Consider the following 19,237-nt stretch of genomic DNA (forward strand, 5'->3'; position numbering starts at 1 on the left):
ATCAGATACTTTTTTCTGCAATATCATATGAATTGTCTCTCACACATACTGTAGGATGAATGGCAAAATGTTATGAATACCTTTTCGTCCGATTTTTAGAAAATATTGTCTTGAAAAATATTATCCAGTGTATTATCTGCATACTATCTCATGTTAAACAATGCTTAAACCAGCATAAGATTTTAAATTACTTTTATTTTCTATAACAGACACTACCAATAACATATTAATAGAATTCATGGAATTAATGTAGCGCAACCAGACTGAGTTTATCCTGCTGAAAAAAAAGATCTAAAAAGTTCAATTCGAACTGACGCTTCGAATCCAAAGGAAACCGGAAGTCCTCCCGAATGTGGTCTATCCGTCAGTTGGCGCGTTGCCATCAATTTAATTTACATTCGCCCATAGCCCTGAAGTAACCTCACGACACAAAAGCCTCGCCCGAGTTTTGTGGGCAAGTGCGTGAAACTTGACGCCCGAGTTCCCAACTTTCATTTTAATCTTCCTAATCGTTATATGTATACCGCTGCTGGATCGCAGACGCTCCTCTCAAAACTCGTTAGACCTCGTCGACCGTACGAAGCCACCAACTGCGCCCCTGATATCGCATTATGTCTCGACCGATGCGTTTTAATAGAATCCAAGAGACTTCGCTTTATTACAGGGCCCCTTTAAAAGTTGCCACTTTGTTACGTAAATCTACTTCGTCACTGCGACATTCGCTGCTTTTTCCGCCTTCCGTGTTAGTAGCGTGATAGAACGATTCACATATCCGTAATCATATTACATCGTCAAGTGTTCCACTTGGAATGGAACGTTCGTGTCCTACAAACGAACATCGAGGCAGGAAACGTACGCTTGGAAGGATGATGTAAAGTCAACCAGGAAAATAAACGTACCTTGCATTTTGAAATTTGATGGCTCGATTACGTGATAAAAGTTCTTGAAGACTTGGGATTACCTTTACCCCAGGCTGTATAATACAGATAGGCTTGGAAATGGTCACGTGATAATTAGAACTGCAGCTGAGTATGTAGTACTACGGTCCGCTGATAAGATGATTCCCAGCTGTTATGCAGGTCTAATTGACCAGAGCGCAAGGGCTCATACCCAATTTCGCGGACACTTTGGGATCTAGCATACGATTCGTCTCAGCGGCGGTTATACGTACAATATGGACTGAGAGACCTCTCTTGTCCTTGTGCTCTCCCAGGAATCATCTTGTCAGTGGAGCACAGTATAGTCGATGGCCAGATATAGCGATATCAGTAAAACAGCAGGGTATGTGTCGAGTTTTCAGACTTTCAGTAATCAACGTTGCAGTAGCCAGTCAGCAGTCAGTCCTATTGCCTACAAATTAGCGACTAGTCCCTAATTTCGTGTACATGCACACACAATAGAATATCAGAATAAAAGGCGGACATGAGGAATATCATGCAAAGCGAGTCAAGAAGAAGAAGATTCAATTACAGTGTCCAAGCAAGGGTTCACAGATCCTTTAGGACTTTGCTACTCCCGTTCCCACCATCATGAAAACCACACAACGCTTTAAGGACTGTCATGATGAATTAGCATCTCTATTTATGGCGTATGTTTATCTATAGGCTAAAAATTTGGATTCGTTTGCAAATTCTGATTAAAGTTACTCTACATAGTACAGTATATATTAATTGAAATTAGTACTTTCAGTAATAGTTATACTATTCTTTATCTGAGAACAGTGGGAGAGATTCATAAAATTATTTATTACCACTTGAATTATGTATTTAGCAAGGGACCCTTCGATTCTTTAATTTAATGATTCCAAATTTTTGGCCAAGAGTACATGTAGTAGTGGATCAAAGGAGTAATTAGAACCAGTAGCACACGAGTGAGGTCTCCATCACTGGACAGCGCTATTTAATTCTAGCGAATCAATCCTAGATTCTTGCCATGTGCCAACTTAGCAGCACAGTACTATTTTACTCGAAATAATGTATTAATCTTAAGTTATTCTACAGAGCTCTTGTCATGCGCTCTATTGCTCGTGGAACGACAAAAGTGCAAAGTGAATGAAAAATGAGAGTATTTGAATCGTCGCAACCGGTTCCCTTTCCAAATCGACGCGAAAATATGCTGGTACTGTGATGCATGCGGGCCAAGATGGCTTGATTATTCGTATTCAGTATTCGACGACATTTGGATTTACGCGCGAACAAGTTGCATCAACATAGAGAAAAAAGGGAATACAAGTTCTGGCGGTGAAGTCCAAGTTATGGAAATCAGGTGGAGTCGCAGGAAAATAAAATTCTCGCGGGAGATGCGTTGCGAGAAATGTATGAATCGATTGATAGATCGTTCCTGCATGTAATACGACCAATATCCCTAGGTATTTTCTTTGAGAGGAATATTTTTAGAACCTTACATTCTGGAATTGGTACCAGTCGAAACGTATTATTCTGTTAGAAATCCTATTTTATTATTCTGTAAGTAACGTCGTAATGAAATTTGATAGTAAGACTCTAAAATCGTTAGTCGAAAAAATGGAGTATAACGGCTGAAAAAGAATTAAATTTTATTTATGACACAGGTACTCGAGACTGATTGTGAAAATTTTAACTTTAGGGAAACAGTATGCAAAAATTATCTGAAATATTAGAAATAGTAATTTTTTTATGAGAAGTATTTTTTCGATGAGAACATTGTAACTTAAGAAGTCAGATTTTTCATACTGTTTTCAGGTACTTAATGTAATATATTAGGAAAGAAACCTTCCTTCCTGGGTATAAAAGTTTTATAATCTTCAGGGGCTTATTCTAGAACTGCACTACAGACTAAAAGCTTGGAATTACTTATCTTTATCAGCTTTCAACTTTCATATTTACTTTTCAGTAAAATCGTGCAAAGTATTTCAAAAAGTTTTCGCTGAATCAAAATTGATACTGACACAATGGTAATGTCTTTTACTTTTATGAAAAAGTATAAGTGAGCGTACTTCGTAGTTATTAGATCTACTAGTTGGGTCGGTAAAATTGTAATTTTATTTATAAAACGAAAAAGATATATGTTCTTAATACAGCGATCCGAAAAATTTCTATTTTGTACTTTCTAATTATACGTCAATATTGGTATTAAATTTTAATGATGAATAAATTCTTAGAATAAAATCTTTAGACAACGAATAAACTTGTCCTCCTCGATTAGTATAGATTAAGCTCGTAATTTTAATAAGATATTTTCTCCGAAATTTATAAACTTACTCCACATGTTAATCACTAATGTAACATTTCGATCGTAATTACTAATTCAATGAAACGTTCAAAATGGGAACAAAAAGGTCTTTATTCAATATAGCTCATACTTTACATTCCTTTCCATAATCATTCGATTATCTTCCCGTAGAATTATTAAAACCTGCAAATTTACCATTTTTTACTTTTGAAGTAGAGTAAAATAATTGAGATAAATGCACTGTGTGTCCCTGCACCAAAAACGAAAAGTGTTGGCTTTGTTAGTAGGAATTTAGCTCGTTGCTCCGATGAAATAACCATAATACATGTGGATAATAAGCTGTATTTATACAGGATGCCCTAAAACTGCTGATACAGGCGGAAAGAGGGTTGTGATTCTACATGAAAAAATATAGAATAAAATTTTTTGATATACTGCTCCGTTTTTGAGAAAATTGACTTTGAATTTTAACTGAGAATAAGTGCAGCGCATACTTTTAGCGATATGAGAAGTAAACGGGGAAAAGGTATGTCTCTAGCTTACCATAAGTAGAGACAGTCAATGATCAGATCACGAGTGTTCCTCTTACTTCGTGTATCCTTGAAGCTCCTGAAACTACACTTACGTAAATTTGTACTCGATTGTAATTTAAAATCAATTTTCTCAAAAACGAAGGAGGTCAAGAAATTTTATTCTAAATTTTCATCATCTTTCTGCTTGTATCACCAGCTTTGGAACACTCTGTACATACCTATAATTGAGTGAAACAAGAAAGTTTCTACTATAATGCGTATTTTTGATATAAAATCCACAAAAAATCAATAAAAAAGTGACATCTCATTATTCACAACGATTATGTTACGCCACGAGAAAGCTCTCGACCTTCATAAAAACGGGCTTGATCCGAACCTCTGTGTTCCCCTTTGGTGCGCAAATTAAAAGACCGTGGCTTGAGTTGATACAATTATGCAGTTCGAAATTAAAAAAGAGAGCGCTTCATTCATTTTTGCGTTCCTATTAGATAAGTTAACCGATCCTTCTCTTTCTCTCTACCGAACCTACTTTTTTCCAAAAAAGAGAGAAGGGTGTCTGTAATTTCTCTATCGCTTCTTTCTCTTTCTACTAGATTTACATAATAATCCGTACACGCCACTCAATGCTTGTTTTCCATAACGCAACTAAATTTTCTTTTCGGTTCTATGACATGACGTTGCGCTTCGTGAATTTTCTATTAAACTTCCCTGTCTAGAAATACCCTCCTGCACCTGGGAACTTCCAAATTGACTGCCATGCGCATGAGTTGGTAAGAGCCTCTTTAAAAAGGCCCATGCGAACTATCGAAAGGACTAAACTGTCGAATATGTCACGCACAGATTATGCAACATGTTTAGATAATAAACCTGGGTGTCAGATGCATTGTCTGGCTGATATATGTTACTGATGATACCTTATTACTGAAATGAGGTGCAATATTCTATGGCAATGAGCCGTCAGTCCTTACGGCGGAAGCGGAAAAGTAGATTCGTGAAATCCACTTTTCGATGAAAAATGGCCACATATTTTTGTGTTATGAGGAAGACCACGTTAGTAAAGGGAAACATCTATTTCTTGAATACATTTTTAAATTCTTATTAAACAATGCGCACTGATTCTAATTTTATTTTATATTTTGAGTAATTGGAAAATACTGTAAGATTTTTTTTAATACAAATTGTTAAAAGTATCTGTTATCACTTGAATAAAAAAAATGACTGGTTAATAGTGGAAGAGTCTTGCAAACATGTATAACTTATCTATTCATTTACGTATACAGAAAAAATATTAGTGAATACAATGGATAATATTTTCAAAAATAAATTAATTTTCCAAATAATGAACTCTGTATTTATTAGAGGAATCAATAAACCTTCTTCATCAATTGCATGTTTTCAATCAACTTTTAATTGTGAAAGATGTATTATGTTACATATACCTACATAGACATGTCAGAGAGTAACCAGTTGTTTGTACAAAATGCAAAAATGCGAAATTTAGTTACAAACACAGTCTGTACACAGATTTCACATTTTTTCGTTTATTATATTTACTTTATCCTGTATTTGTTTGACAACTTTAATTTGGCAGTAAACGCTAATCCATGAAAACTGATAAAATGCTACATTTTGTTTCAAAACGTGTAAGTTCAAAGTAATGCAAAATTCCAATAAAATTACTACATTCACTTATTGTATGGGATTTATTTTTCAAAAGCACTACATTTATTCTGAATAGATTGCAAATAAACGTAAAAGATATATGCAATAATAAATACAGATTATTTCCTCGACATAATATATTTTTTGAAAGGTCCATTATTCTAGCAGTAGTGATAAAAATAAGTATATGTTAATACTAAAAGGTTTGTTCATACCCATGACACAAATATTATTATTATTGTTGTTGCTGCCATTATTATTATTATTAGTAGTAGTAGTAGTAGTTCCAATGTTAGAAGTTCTTATTAACTTTATTCGTAATATTATTCTACTTTAATTCATAGCATTATTCATACATCTGTGCAAGACTATTACTCATATGTATATTGACGTGTCAGTCAAAGCATTAATAACATGTATTCCCATGCGTTCTACTCTATTTCTTCGTGCTCCTTTCACATCTTCCTTGCGAACTTTACTTGTTCCTATTATCATGCCTCAACCACTCGCTTCAAACGTTATTTTGCCTTTGTTTCGTTATCTCTGTTTCGATATGGCGTGCGCAGCTCAGAAAGTTCAAGACTTCTAAAACTTCAACTTATCTGCGCATGTAACCATTGTTATCCATTACTTCCTATCGTTTTCTCCCGTTTTTCTTTCAGTATTGCTGAAAGTAAAATCGTGAGCAAATATGTGCGATGTAAACATTTATTGCTTTTGCCGACTTGATTGTGTACTGTCTAAAACGAGTAACAGTATTTGTTGGGAACGAGAATTTAAATTAAAAATTATGAGAAACCAAATGATTGCGTTTAAAAAAAAAAGAAGAAACTTTTTAATTATTTAAAAATACTAGAGAGATATCGTGTAACAAGCTTTGCGAGTTTGAAGGCTTAAAACATTTTTGAAATTAAATTATATGTCAAAATATTCTTCAATAATTATATTATTCAATAATTATTCAATATCAATATTATTCAATTAAATATTATTCAATAATTCAATAATCTACATTACTGCGATCCTTTAGAAAATTATTGCCTTCTTTATATTGTAATTCTTATAGAAGCTCATATGCACTTAGATATTCAATACAAAATATGCGTTGAGGACTTGCAGTCATCGGTTACTTATAAATTATAAAACAATTCATTTTTAATCATCTATAGCACATGATACTATAGATTTAACAAGTCAAAATTAACTTTTCAACATTAATTTTAACCTTAACTATATAGACAACAATAAACAATGTTTTACTTATAAGTTATTTCTTAATTTTAAAAATCTTTCAATAACTCAATTAATTGAGCTTTCCATTTAATGTTTTTGGGTGTCATAATGTATCCCTTATTTGTAACAGAAACTATAAAATTTCATTCTGAATTTTAATTACGAGACTGAGAATTTCTATTCAGTAATGAGTATTTTAAATGTGTAAAAAGTCACAGAACACATGCAATATTGAATAGGTACAAAATATAAAAGTAAAATTTGTTGTTTTTGCCGAGTGAAACAAACTTTTATTTAGATTCTATTTTTTCAGTTTCTTTATGAAAATATGCAGGAGCTTAAAAATGCGTAATTTATTAATTACACTTTGTACTTAAGGAAGGGCTCTAAAGATAGTTTCGTTCAGTAGATTAAAATATATTTCTCTATGTGCTTCTATATTTTCAATTGATACTATGTTTACTCCAAATAATGAAGATACTAAATAAAAAAGCTACGTTTGCCTTCATAATTATTGCTAATTATTACTAAATTATTGCTAATCAATGAACTTATATGCTAATCGTTTGCTGCTTACATAAAGTACGTTTATGTAACTCAATTGCAAGGATTGCGACAGAAGTTGATATAAGCCACGTTCAAGAAGTACTTATTTAAATACTTTTCACTCTATAGGGTGTCTGATATACACGTTCAAGCATTTACAAGGGTGATAAGGAAGTTTAAGAAGTTTAAACAAAGTAGGAAATGTTCTACAACAAAGTAACTAATTCATCTTAGTTATAAGAACATTAGAATCTCGATATGTGTAACTGCAATTATAAATGAATTTTGATCGTTTCATTTCGATAAAAAATGGGAGATGTAGTTACTCATAAGAGACATAACATAAAAAGTGGATTGCAAACTTGATTCAGATTTTACATACGAATAATGCACATCAAACATAATAACTTCCTAAAATTACAAGGCACACTATTTAAGTTTAAAGTTGGAAAAAATTTGATTTGAAATTGCAAATTTTCTGTATTTTTCTGTTTCTAAGAATGCACTTGCAAATATTTTAATGCATTTGCATTTCTGCATCCGTCGACATTCTATTACAGCAGTATATTCATACATTAAATCCTACAGTAGAGTGTAGTTAAAACCTTTTTAGTTATTTATTGCTGAAAGGGAAATTGAAAACTTCCGCGTAGAAATATGTAAATTTTGAGGAGACAATTTTTAACCACCAAAATGTTATTTATTAGTAAAATATAATAAAATTTATTGTTTTCAGGTGCCACAATATTTTATATACACAATACTTTTATTTTAATATTTGGAACTCCATTGACTAGCGAAACAAAATTTCAAAGGCTTTTGTTCAAAAATGTTCTCTATACCAAATTTTCATTTCTAGACATTGTGCTATAGATTGTAATTACAATGTATAAATATTAGGAAAACACTTTGTAACTCTGATATCACAATGAACAAAGAAGTTTGTATATTTACTAAATCAGTATAAGCGTTTGTGAAACAATTTGAAATAGAAGTAAACAAAATCTATTTGGTCTGATGTATGCTAAAGTAGTAACGTTAGTGTATGGTATTGTTAGAAGTATTGAACTGTCTAATATGTATACAGATTTTCCAAGTTTCTAAATAACATTAACAGTACTGAACCATATGTGATTTCATTTCTGTGTGCATTTCAACTAAGGCGCCATTAATCTTCGTACCACGAATGCAGGATTACTTTGACCCTAAATACAGTACAAGATGTCGAAATTATAGTAAATTTACCTGCGAGAATCATATAAAAAGTACACTTATATCATGTATCAGGTGTAGAGAAAATTAAAAAGAAGTAAAGTACATAATGTTCAAAATGCGTTTTTCTATACAAATTCCTTCCTAAAACTAGTTTGTAATAGGAATTCTATTATGGGTCAAAATGAGACTGCATTCGTCTCCAGTGTCCCTCAAAAATCATTCGCCTTCCAAGAGTTAATATAAAACAGAAACAAATTGATTTTTCTATCGCAAGAATTCTTTTTATTATTAGGTCTCCTCTAAAACACTTATAAATATTTCAATGCATTTTAATGGTACTTTAATTAATTAAAGTAGAATCTCGATTAACTGAGTATCTTTTAGAGTATATTCTCCATTATTCAGGGCTTCAGCTTTCAACTATTTGATGCATCGACGAGAAAAGTACGATGAAACACGAATCAGGTCTTAATGAGAGTTTCAAGAAATTAGGAAAATTAAGTATCTCTAAAAATGTTTTAATTTCGAATTAAGTTTCAGGTCTCAAAATAAAGTGCAATCTTACTGTACAATAAAAATTAATTATATCTACTTTCCTCCCGAGTAGTAGAATTAGAGTGCCCAACGTCCAATTTATGCCAGTCAGGTTTCTCTATCCGCACAAACATTTCTTATAAAACTACTTATGGTGTGTGTAACTTGGTCTGCAAAATCCACAGTTTTCTTTAGATACTCGATGCCCCGGGGGCAATAAATTTAACACTTTCCCGTCCAAGTCTGGACGACACTTTTCCTCCAGACGACGAAATTGAACGCACATATACTATTTTCTCCATACGTAAGAACTTCGCCCGATAGAAATAGGTTACTCGGTTCTTGAAAAAGTGGAAACATCCTAGAGATACTCAGAATTGATCCGTCGCTTGGTGACGCTGCATTAGAAGCTTGTTTTTTATAAAAGCTTTTTAACAAGGAACATTGCTTAATAATACTGTACCAATTTTGTAGGGAATTTAAAACAATCTTTTCTTTTAAGTAAAGTTATAAAGCTTTACGAGCTTTATGGATATCTAGAAGCGTAACTGATTATTCCTATCTGGTTTTGAAATAGTTTTAAGTACCAATTTATGATGTTCTATGTATCATTTAATATGTAAGTTAGACAATACTACGTTTACACCTGAAATGCAAATAGAATGTTTTATTGTAATATGTAATCAGTATATTACTGAATAGTATCTTGTCATAGTGCAAAGGAACGTGTCTTCATGATTTTGTATTTATTTAGTTCGCAAGAAGTCATAAAAATACAAATTTTTTGCTGGTTTTAACAAATTAAATTTTCTCAATGCATAAGTATTGAAAATTACGCTTTCAAAAATCAATGTTGAATGTAAAGAAATTTTAATAGAAAGGAACGGAAAATTAATTACGTTATTGAAGCACATCGTGCCAGCCAATCGCTTTACTTTTCAGGAATCATTAAAAATGTTTATAATCGTGATTACAATCGATTCACTTATGCATAAAGTAATATATATTTAAGTCATTATTACTATACCGAAATTGTTCGTAAATTATGTACGTATATGTATGAATATGAAAATAGTTTATGTTAACAGTACTTGTGTACATTCAAAAGTATGCGTTAAATATGATTTCAAGCATTTACTACATTAAAATACCTGATTTCATTCTTTTTGCAAAATTAAAACATCCTGTTTGAAGCATTTAATTAATTTTCACGATAATTATATGAAAAAATTGCATTATGAAATGTTGCAAAATTAGTAAAATTACTGTTACAAAATAGTGACTAAATTTTTAACAGTGAATAAAGGAAAAACAAATATAGCACGAAGAAGATGATAGAATTTAATTTCCTGGGATGCTTCGAAGTACTAAATGAGACTTTTTAACAAGATTACTCTCGCGACTTACTTTAAATTTACCAATACATATATACAGTATTGAGAGTGTTCGCGAAGAGCAACTGTCATAAAACTTGTAAATGGACAGACAATTTGAGAGTCTTTTCCAGAGCAATTATCGTAAAAAACCTTCAGGTGGATGCATACCCTTACGTCTATGCATCCACGAACAAAACAATAACTGGGAAGGTACTTCTGTTCCACAAAATAAAAAGGAAGGAAACGACCATACTACATTCAAGCTGAGAGAAAACAGGTGGCTAGTATACTCCATAATCATATTCGGACATTTTACATAGTACTATTGCTGGTTACTCTTGCTCATAGTACAAAGCTCCTTTGAAGTACAATTAAACTCCACCAGTTACAATTCAGTAACACCCCCAAGTCTCAAAGCAGTACCGTATTGTCGATTCAACAGGGATCGACTAAAGTCAAATCGTCTTCTGTAATCTTAAACGAGCCAGTTCGGCTATTGTTATTCAGATGCTGCGCGCAACTTGTCTGCCGAAGCAACGACGGCACAAACCAATAAAACTCGTAGGGAGAGTGAACGTGATTAGAATCAAGGAACGCCGTCATGGTCGTTTGCGTTAAAATTCGTTAAGATCTTTCTTACTAAAGATCGTTTGGAAAGAAATGAAGCGAATCAAGAGATGCGTATCTAATAAAATGTTTTACGAAGCTTCCGAATACACAGGATATTCAATAATAAATATCTGAAATTTGAACATATTCGAGAGTCGTGTATTTTGCCAAGACTGTCTTCAGCAGCTGACAATAGTCTTTTTAGCACTAAAATGAATCACATATTGTGTCCTTGGATAATGAGAACTATCCTTTGACCCAATGAGTGGGTCATCGGACTTAAATGTGTTAAAGAGCAATTCTACATGCTAAAATACGAAGGAAATGAACAGTGTCGAAATTGCGTTTAAGGCTTTGTTTTTGAATTATTAATTGTGAAGAGTATGCCTAAAATACGTGAGAGTTATGTCTAACTTGAAACTTATTCTACTACCAGCATGCATTAGACAGGTTAGACGCAGTGGTATCAGTACAATCAGTAGAATGGGTCCTCAAGTCAGACATATTTTACATGTATTTTAAGCATTTTCTTGATAATTAGTAACTGGAAAACAAAGGATCAAATGCAATTTATCAGATTCCATCTTCTTCTTTCAAGTTTTCTTCTTTAAAAAATTTTCTGTTTTTTCTTTCTCCCGACTTTATATATGTATAATGCGTAATAACAATGTATTATGTGAAAATATTTTCTATAGTAAAACCAAGAAACATTTATTTATCTCACAATATTCTTCAAGTTTAACTTGAAGATGTTTGAAAGAGTTTTAAGCTCAATTGTCCCCAAGAGTAGTTTTATCAAAGATCCTCAAACACACTGGTAACGAGGTACACTCTCCAACATTAACATCCCATATTTCCCATGCTTATGTCATGATCACCAGTCACCAATCATTCGAAATGCTCAGTTCAGCAACTAGCATTGATCGTTTCAGGTAATCCTAGCATTGATCATTTCAGGTAATTTGATGGTGATCTTCGTGGTGACGTTCTCCCGACGGCTACGCAGCATCACGAACCTCTTCCTGGCGAATCTAGCAGTGGCCGACTTCTGTGTAGGCGTCTTCTGCGTTTATCAGACGTTGACTAATTACTTGATGAATAGCTGGCTCTTGGGGGACTTCCTTTGCAAAGTGTACATGTTCGTCCACGCATTGTCCTACACAGCTAGCGTGCTGATTTTAGTGGTGGTTTGCATCGAGAGATACCTTGCTATTGTTTACCCGATCAAGTGCAGAGCCGTGCTGACCAGGAGTCGGCTGCAGCTAGTCGTGGGCCTAGTCTGGCTAGCCGCTGCGATTTACGCCTCCCCGAGGTTCTTTTACGTCGAGACGGTGAGGAACCACCTAATGACGGGTGACGTGGACATCATTTGCATAGCCAACATCAAGAAGCATAACAAGAATGCCCTCGAAGCGGTGAATCTCGTCTTCCTCTACCTTGTTCCGCTCATCTTGATGTCCTGTTTGTATTCGAGAATCGCTGTTGGATTGTGGAAGAGCAGCGCCGCTCTTAGCGGGCCTGAGCCTGTGACAAGGACTGGAAATGGCAGAGTTCGACGAATCCACGCGTCCAGTAGTAATGTCCTTCGGGCCAGACGAGGTGTTATAAGGTACGTGCATATTGGTAAGCTCTCCTTTTTCGTTGTCGCGAGTACACCTGTTGCGTTCTGGGTCGCCTTGGAAATCTATTGAAAGTTAGCAACTCTTTTGTTGCGGTGGAGTTTAATGGAGATTATGTGGATTATATGGTGCATTTAAAGGAAATACATTTATTTATGTCAGTGTAAGGGTATGAAATGCTTGAAGGGTTATATGTAGAGTAGTTTTTTGTGATAAAGTTCTCTTTATTCTTTTTATTTTACTGATCTTTACGTTTATCTTTGGTAAGACAAAAATGAGCTATTAAGTAAATCGATCTTGCACCTTAATCTTAGAAACAAAGATATCTACAAATTAAGGAATTTCTTTTGCGAAAAGTATAGGTAGACACTGAACTACATATTTTTTTACTATAAGTTATTAATTAATTATATACAGTAAGTTTTTATATACAATATGATATACATAAAAATACTGTATAATAATTAATTAATTAATAGTTTTAGTCTGGAATTTTAGTTTTAGTGTTACTATCAGTATTATACTACTAATTCTACTATTTCCATCAGTTAAAAAGAAATGTAATTCATTGTTTGACTTTAAAGTTTGTGTTGGAGTTTCACAGTAGGATTTTCTTCGAATTTTTTTGTTCCAATGTCAAAGCGTTGAAACTTAGAAGTTCCAGTATATCTATATTAATGAGAAAATACTAGTAACAAAAACGGATACTGCAAAATAAAAGACGTATGTTTTTCAGTCAACATAAACTCTTCAGTACAAACGAGATCAAACAAGCATAAAGCATTTATTAAAAGTAAACATTTCTGTCGACGCTACGTAAATTGAAACGAAGAAAATTGAAATTGTCGAGTAATTACGTTTGTCTTCAATTTATCTTTTAAAATATGTTAGAGTAATTTATATTAAAAATGTGAGAAAATACTATTATTATGCTAGACGCAAGTTAACGAAAAAGAAAGAGATTAACTTTCGTTTGTAATTTTCGTAAAAGAGGTTACTTAATTCGTGTTTGTTGAGCTTTCAGAATAGATATAAACATAAAGTTTCTATTCTAAAATGCAATGATAAAGTTTGATAAATTACAACAAATTACTAAGTACATAAACTTAGTTCCATAGTCTCGTAATATGCCAAGTCGGTTTATTCAAAGATATAGTTTGGTTATACTTTCAAAAAGAAGTTCTTCGAGTTTAAACTATTTCAGAACCTACCTTAAATTTATGTTTCCGAATTTAGTTAATAAAAGTAAGTTTATATGTTTGTAATAATTTCTGTAATAAGTTGGCCATAAGTAATGTTCCTAAATTGACCAACATTTGGATTCTGATATCTGTTGTACACTATTTTAATTTTGTATTGCTTCACCCAATCTACTGAATGTATTTTATAACAAGAATATTCACTTTCAAGTTGAAAATTTATATTTCGTACCGTCTTCTACCTAATTTAGACACTATTACTAACAATAGAATTAATTGAGCAGCCAGTATGCTTCAAAAGCAATTAGCGCGAACTTAATCACCTAGATTGCGACTACTTATGCAGATGTATGTATATTTTGGAAGGAAAGGGATGGAAAACTTCATTAACCTCACTTGAGAAAATCTATATGAATTAATATTTTGTGAAACTAAAACACAAAGTATGTGTTTAAAAATTTTAAGACCTATTTTCTGAATAAAATGTATAATAACGCTAAGAATCTAAGGTGTCATTTGACGATATTAATTCTGAAAAATTAATAACTGAAATTAATTGTAATTCGTAATTTATCTGAAGATCCACTATCCATGAGCGAAACTATACCTATAATATAATCCAAAAATGAAAATATTTTCATCGTAAAAGCATTCAACATTTTTAGCACAACTATTGCTCAATAGAAAAAATTTGTAAGCAAATAGAGGAAACATTTCATGTGATTATCTTAATTAATACATTGTGTGTACTGATTACTTTACAAACGAAACACATGTAAATATTTGCAATTTACTTGTAATGAAATTGTAGAGGGCTGCTGCTTTTAATGGACAATTAAATCAGTTTACATTCAACCAAAAAGTATTCTGCGCTACTGCTACAAAAGCATTCCCAATTTTATTAAACGCATGTAGTCGGAAATGCATGAAATCAATTACAGGTTCTACTCAACCAATTCTGGTTGAATCCCTGGTTCTCTGGAGAATGTAGGTAATACCACTAAGAGAGGGAGGCTCAGGCGAGCAGGCCACATGAAGACACCAGTGAAAAGGGAATTTTCAAGATATAAATAAATCATTCTTTCTCTTTGTAATAATTGCTTAAATGTTGAAAAGACGAATATCTTCTTTTAAATAATGACTATGATCGAATTTACAATCACTGTACTGAAGAAGCTTCTATTTTGTATTAAGAAGCTTAAATAATATATAGAATTGTTTATTTTTAATCCCTATTTAATTAAAATAATTGCGACAGATTATTTACAAGTTGAAAAAATTAATACAATAATCACTCGTTATAAAGTTATAAACTAATAATTATAGGTTATAGATTCACAGCTATTTTCCTTATTTCGTGAAAGTAACCTTGCATTTTGTTTCATTCTTTTATTTAAATGCACAAAGAATCTATTATTAATGCAAGAATTAATGTAGGAGGAATACTTCCCATTTTGTATATCATTGTTGGTAACAAATCATGAGATTATATCGTATAAAAACTGTAAATAACTATGTTATTGAAGGCAAATTTTAACCTTTTTAAGTAGGAAAAATTAGACTTAATAATTACCTAGTTTTTATACTTCTTATCAAATAACAATTGTATGTAAACTTTTGGTACAGAACTTTGTTACAATTTTGTACAAAAGATATCAAAGCAGAAGCGGTACAAAAATTATACCTGAAAGATTTAATGCTGTGCAAGTCGTGAGCTATGTAACAGCTACCTACATGTAAAACCTTTTTATAAATATATAGGTATTTCCAGGTACATATATCGTAAAGCTTGCCGACAGAGAGTAACTGTTACGCAATATAGAGAATCTCCACACCTATTATATAATATTCATTGTTTGGCATATTCCATTTGTTACGTACATATCAAAGACTAATCCAAAATATTGCAACAAATTACTATGTGTTAAACATAGTAATATTGTTTTTGATGGATGAAAATCGAGAATGATGAAAATGCGTTTTAGACATCGTTTTGAAGTTTTTAATTGCTGAGAAAAATTTAAAAATACGCATGAAATGTGTCTGACTCGGAACTTATGCAGCTGTTTTCACTGTGTTTAACCTAGTGCCTAGTATACGCAGGAAGTAGAATAAGTCTCGAGTCAGACACATTTCATGCGAACTTTAAACATTTTTGCAACAATTAATAATTCTGAAACGAAGCTCCAAACGCAAATTTGTCATTCTTGATCTTTACCCTATCTTCATACGTGGAATCCCTGCTTAAAATATCTGACACTTATCGATCACCCTGTATAGTTTCTTATTTCAATAGAAATTATAGGTACTGTTCACCGAATATCTTAAGTACTTATCATTTAAAAATATAAATCAAGCATTTTTATATTCATTCCACATTGCTTCAAATGACTATTCCCTATAATCATAAGAAAAAGGTAAAAACATGAAGCACGAAAATACAAAGGTACAGGAAAAATGTTTGAAACCAATCATACACCGATGATGTATTTCCAATACTAGTACAAAATATTTTCCAACCAATTCTTCAAATCAGCAAGTTCATTAACAAACACACTTAAACAATTTTGCAGAATGTTGATCGCAGTCGTGATGATGTTCGCTGTCTGCAACCTACCACAGCAAGCACGAATCATCTGGCGACACTGGGGCTCGAGTTACGATCGGACCTCAGACTTTAGTACCCTGCTCACTTTATCTACCTTCCTGATCTCTTACACTAACTCTTCCCTGAATCCCCTGCTCTACGCCTTCCTGTCCCGTAACTTTCGGAAAGGAATGAGGGAGCTGCTGATCTGCAAGGGCTCCAGAGGGCATGTCGGTGGCTTGGCGATGGGATGGATCGGAGGAGATACAGGGACGCGGCAAGAAAACGGGCCGAACGCGAACCCTGCTCACAGTTCTCTCATCCGATTGAGCTCTGCCCAAGACAGCCACGCGCAAGTTCACAGTCCACGCACAGCTACGAAAGTTGTTAAACAGACTTCCCGCGAGAAGAATATTTAATTTGGTTGAGGCATCCATTGACCATCCAATATCTTTCTACGAAATACCGACCGAATTTTATTAGACCTAAAATACCTGGAGATGCTTGGAGCGTCGCCTCGAAAGACCAGAGAATTATGTGATTAAGATGTGAGCTAAATAAACCTCCTTCGACAACGGACTCGTTGCTCTTTTCTTTCACTATGTTCGTGACCGTGTGACCTATCTGGGGATTTCTTTTGAGCAAGAATTAATGAGGATGTGTTTGGACTCTAGAGAACCGTATATATATGTATGTGTATGTAGACCTAGGTGATTTCATTTTTACTGTCATTCAGGAAAATTGAATATTTGATGCGATACTTGATGTTTTGTATTTCTTTAACCCTTATCATTGTGAGGAAACAGTGAGACTAGTACTATCTACATATGTTAATGATTTATAATATAATAGTTAATATACTAACATGTAATAATACAAGATATTATATACTAATATAATTTTATTTATATTTTTAATTATTTTGCAAAAAATTAAACGAAATGTCAAAGGCTGAACTAGTTAAACAAACTATTTTATTTTCCTATATGCACTTTTTAATAAGTTACTTTCAATTTATAGAACTCATCAAGCTGAATGCTCTAATGCCCCTTTTTAAAGATATATGACTACTAATTTACTAATTTGATTATAGCTATTATTAACAATTTACCTACTTCAGAAATTTGAAATTTTGAAATTTAACCATTATCCATGGGAGGACTGAGTCAGGTAATTTTTTACCTGAGTTTCGAGTGATCCACGTTAGTCTTGCAATGCTTAAAAAAATATCAATATTTGAAAAAGTATAAATTTGGGAACTTGGATACTAAAATATTTTAAAATTTGCAAAGGCAAACATCTAAAGATTGGAATAGAAATATTATTTTAATCAGTTTTAAATTATTAGTCATTTACTCCCAAGAAAGGGAAGCAGAAAAATCTCATGAAATATGAACACTTGGAGAATCCTCCTCGTGACTTAGTTTATTGTTTATTTAATTGTAAAAATACAGTTGTAGTTTGCAGATGTGTTTCGGGAAAAATACAAGCAAATTTTCTCTATAACATTATTTTCTGCCTGCATTAAAAAAAGCAAAACCCGAAATGCTGCTAAGTCCACAATCTCAAGTGCACCAACGCAGAAGGTTGCATAACACCAGGCATTTATTATACTTTCCTAACGCGCGAAAAAGGAAAATATAATTAAATTCTGGACTTCAGTGTAACTCGATAACATAATAACTAAAATAATTAATACTTTGAGTTTTCAAACATTTTTTTGCAGCTTCGATCTACCTAGCAAGATTAACTTCACTCCAATCAAAAATTTTAATCTTGAAAATCAGATTATGCGATTAAAGCAACTTCTCGACCACTTTCATAATGGGAAGCTAGAAAATGTTAAGCTAACTGTATTTTATTGAGCTTTTATATTGTTTTTCTATAATTACTGCTGTACCGTGCCAACTAAGCTAACAATAAGTACACAAACGGCAACGCTAATTACTCCAAACGCAACTACACCTTTAACATCAATTCCCTTGCTTAAATACCTTTAACACGCTGGTGGCTCCTGATCCTACTCTGTACCTACATGCAAATGCACTGTTACTTTGCTGTTAGACATGGTTTACCATTACCGTACTTGGTTCCCACCTCATCGATTCCTGTCTCGTAACGGACCATTTCCTGTATCAGCTTTATCGCTCGCCGATGTTCCCGCGGTATCATCGGTTACTAGATCATTAGACTGGTACCCACAGTGCATTACGGGAGCACCACCGATTTGCCAGCGACGATTGCTAGATGGTTGCCCATCTAGGGATTATCCACCCTCAACTTAACTTCGTAGATTCAATACAACGTTTCACAAGTCATCTTACCCATTACGTTTCTGACAATCACCGTCGTGATAAATGAAATCGAGAGAAGTTATGTTTTGTGGCATCTATAGAAAATTTTCCTTTTAGAAATATAGAATCGGTAATTATTTTCAATATTATTTCTAATCCATGTCTAATCTTAATCTACCTTGGGAATTAGAAAAAATATTTCATGGAATTGAGAATACTTTTGTGGATATCTTTAAAGTTAAAGCCGAGCTATGATTAATTTAGAAAGATTTAGAAAGATATATTCCATTGCTCCTGAAGACACATTCAAAGTCATTGAAAACGATTTGTAAGCAATTACAGCAAGATTCATTTTCCATAAAGCAAAAGGAAATCGTTCAATTCATTAGTTTTATATTTGAAACGTAACAGAATTTCTCATATAAATGTCGTTATTACATCTTAGGACTCTTTTTAAGTTTAACAAAAAAATTGATATTTAAATCGAGCGTAATTTTCTTGAATCAAATGTTTTTCAAAGGCAAGGATGAATTTTGACAATCCATCGAACAAAAGATCGAGCTTTGGAACCTAATGTGGTACAAGTCTCCCAGGTTGAATTACTCTGTATTGGTCTGTGG

At 33.0% G+C, this 19,237-nt stretch overlaps 1 protein-coding gene across 2 annotated transcripts in view; it reads left to right on the forward strand.

Moving 5' to 3' along the window:
• LOC143180388 (trissin receptor-like) overlaps positions 1–16,902 on the forward strand; it is a 30,809-nt gene extending 13,907 nt beyond the window's left edge. For both annotated transcript variants that reach the window (XM_076380081.1, XM_076380082.1), the window contains exons 3-4: positions 11,876–12,527; positions 16,310–16,902. In XM_076380081.1, the coding sequence (XP_076236196.1) occupies positions 11,876–12,527; positions 16,310–16,742 (1,085 nt within the window). In that variant the 3' untranslated portion in view covers positions 16,743–16,902. The remainder of the gene's footprint in view (positions 1–11,875; positions 12,528–16,309) is intronic.
• Positions 16,903–19,237: the final 2,335 nt, after the last annotated feature.

Source organism: Calliopsis andreniformis, chromosome 6, assembly GCF_051401765.1.
Source record: "Calliopsis andreniformis isolate RMS-2024a chromosome 6, iyCalAndr_principal, whole genome shotgun sequence".
Classification (NCBI taxonomy): Eukaryota; Metazoa; Arthropoda; class Insecta; order Hymenoptera; family Andrenidae; genus Calliopsis; species Calliopsis andreniformis.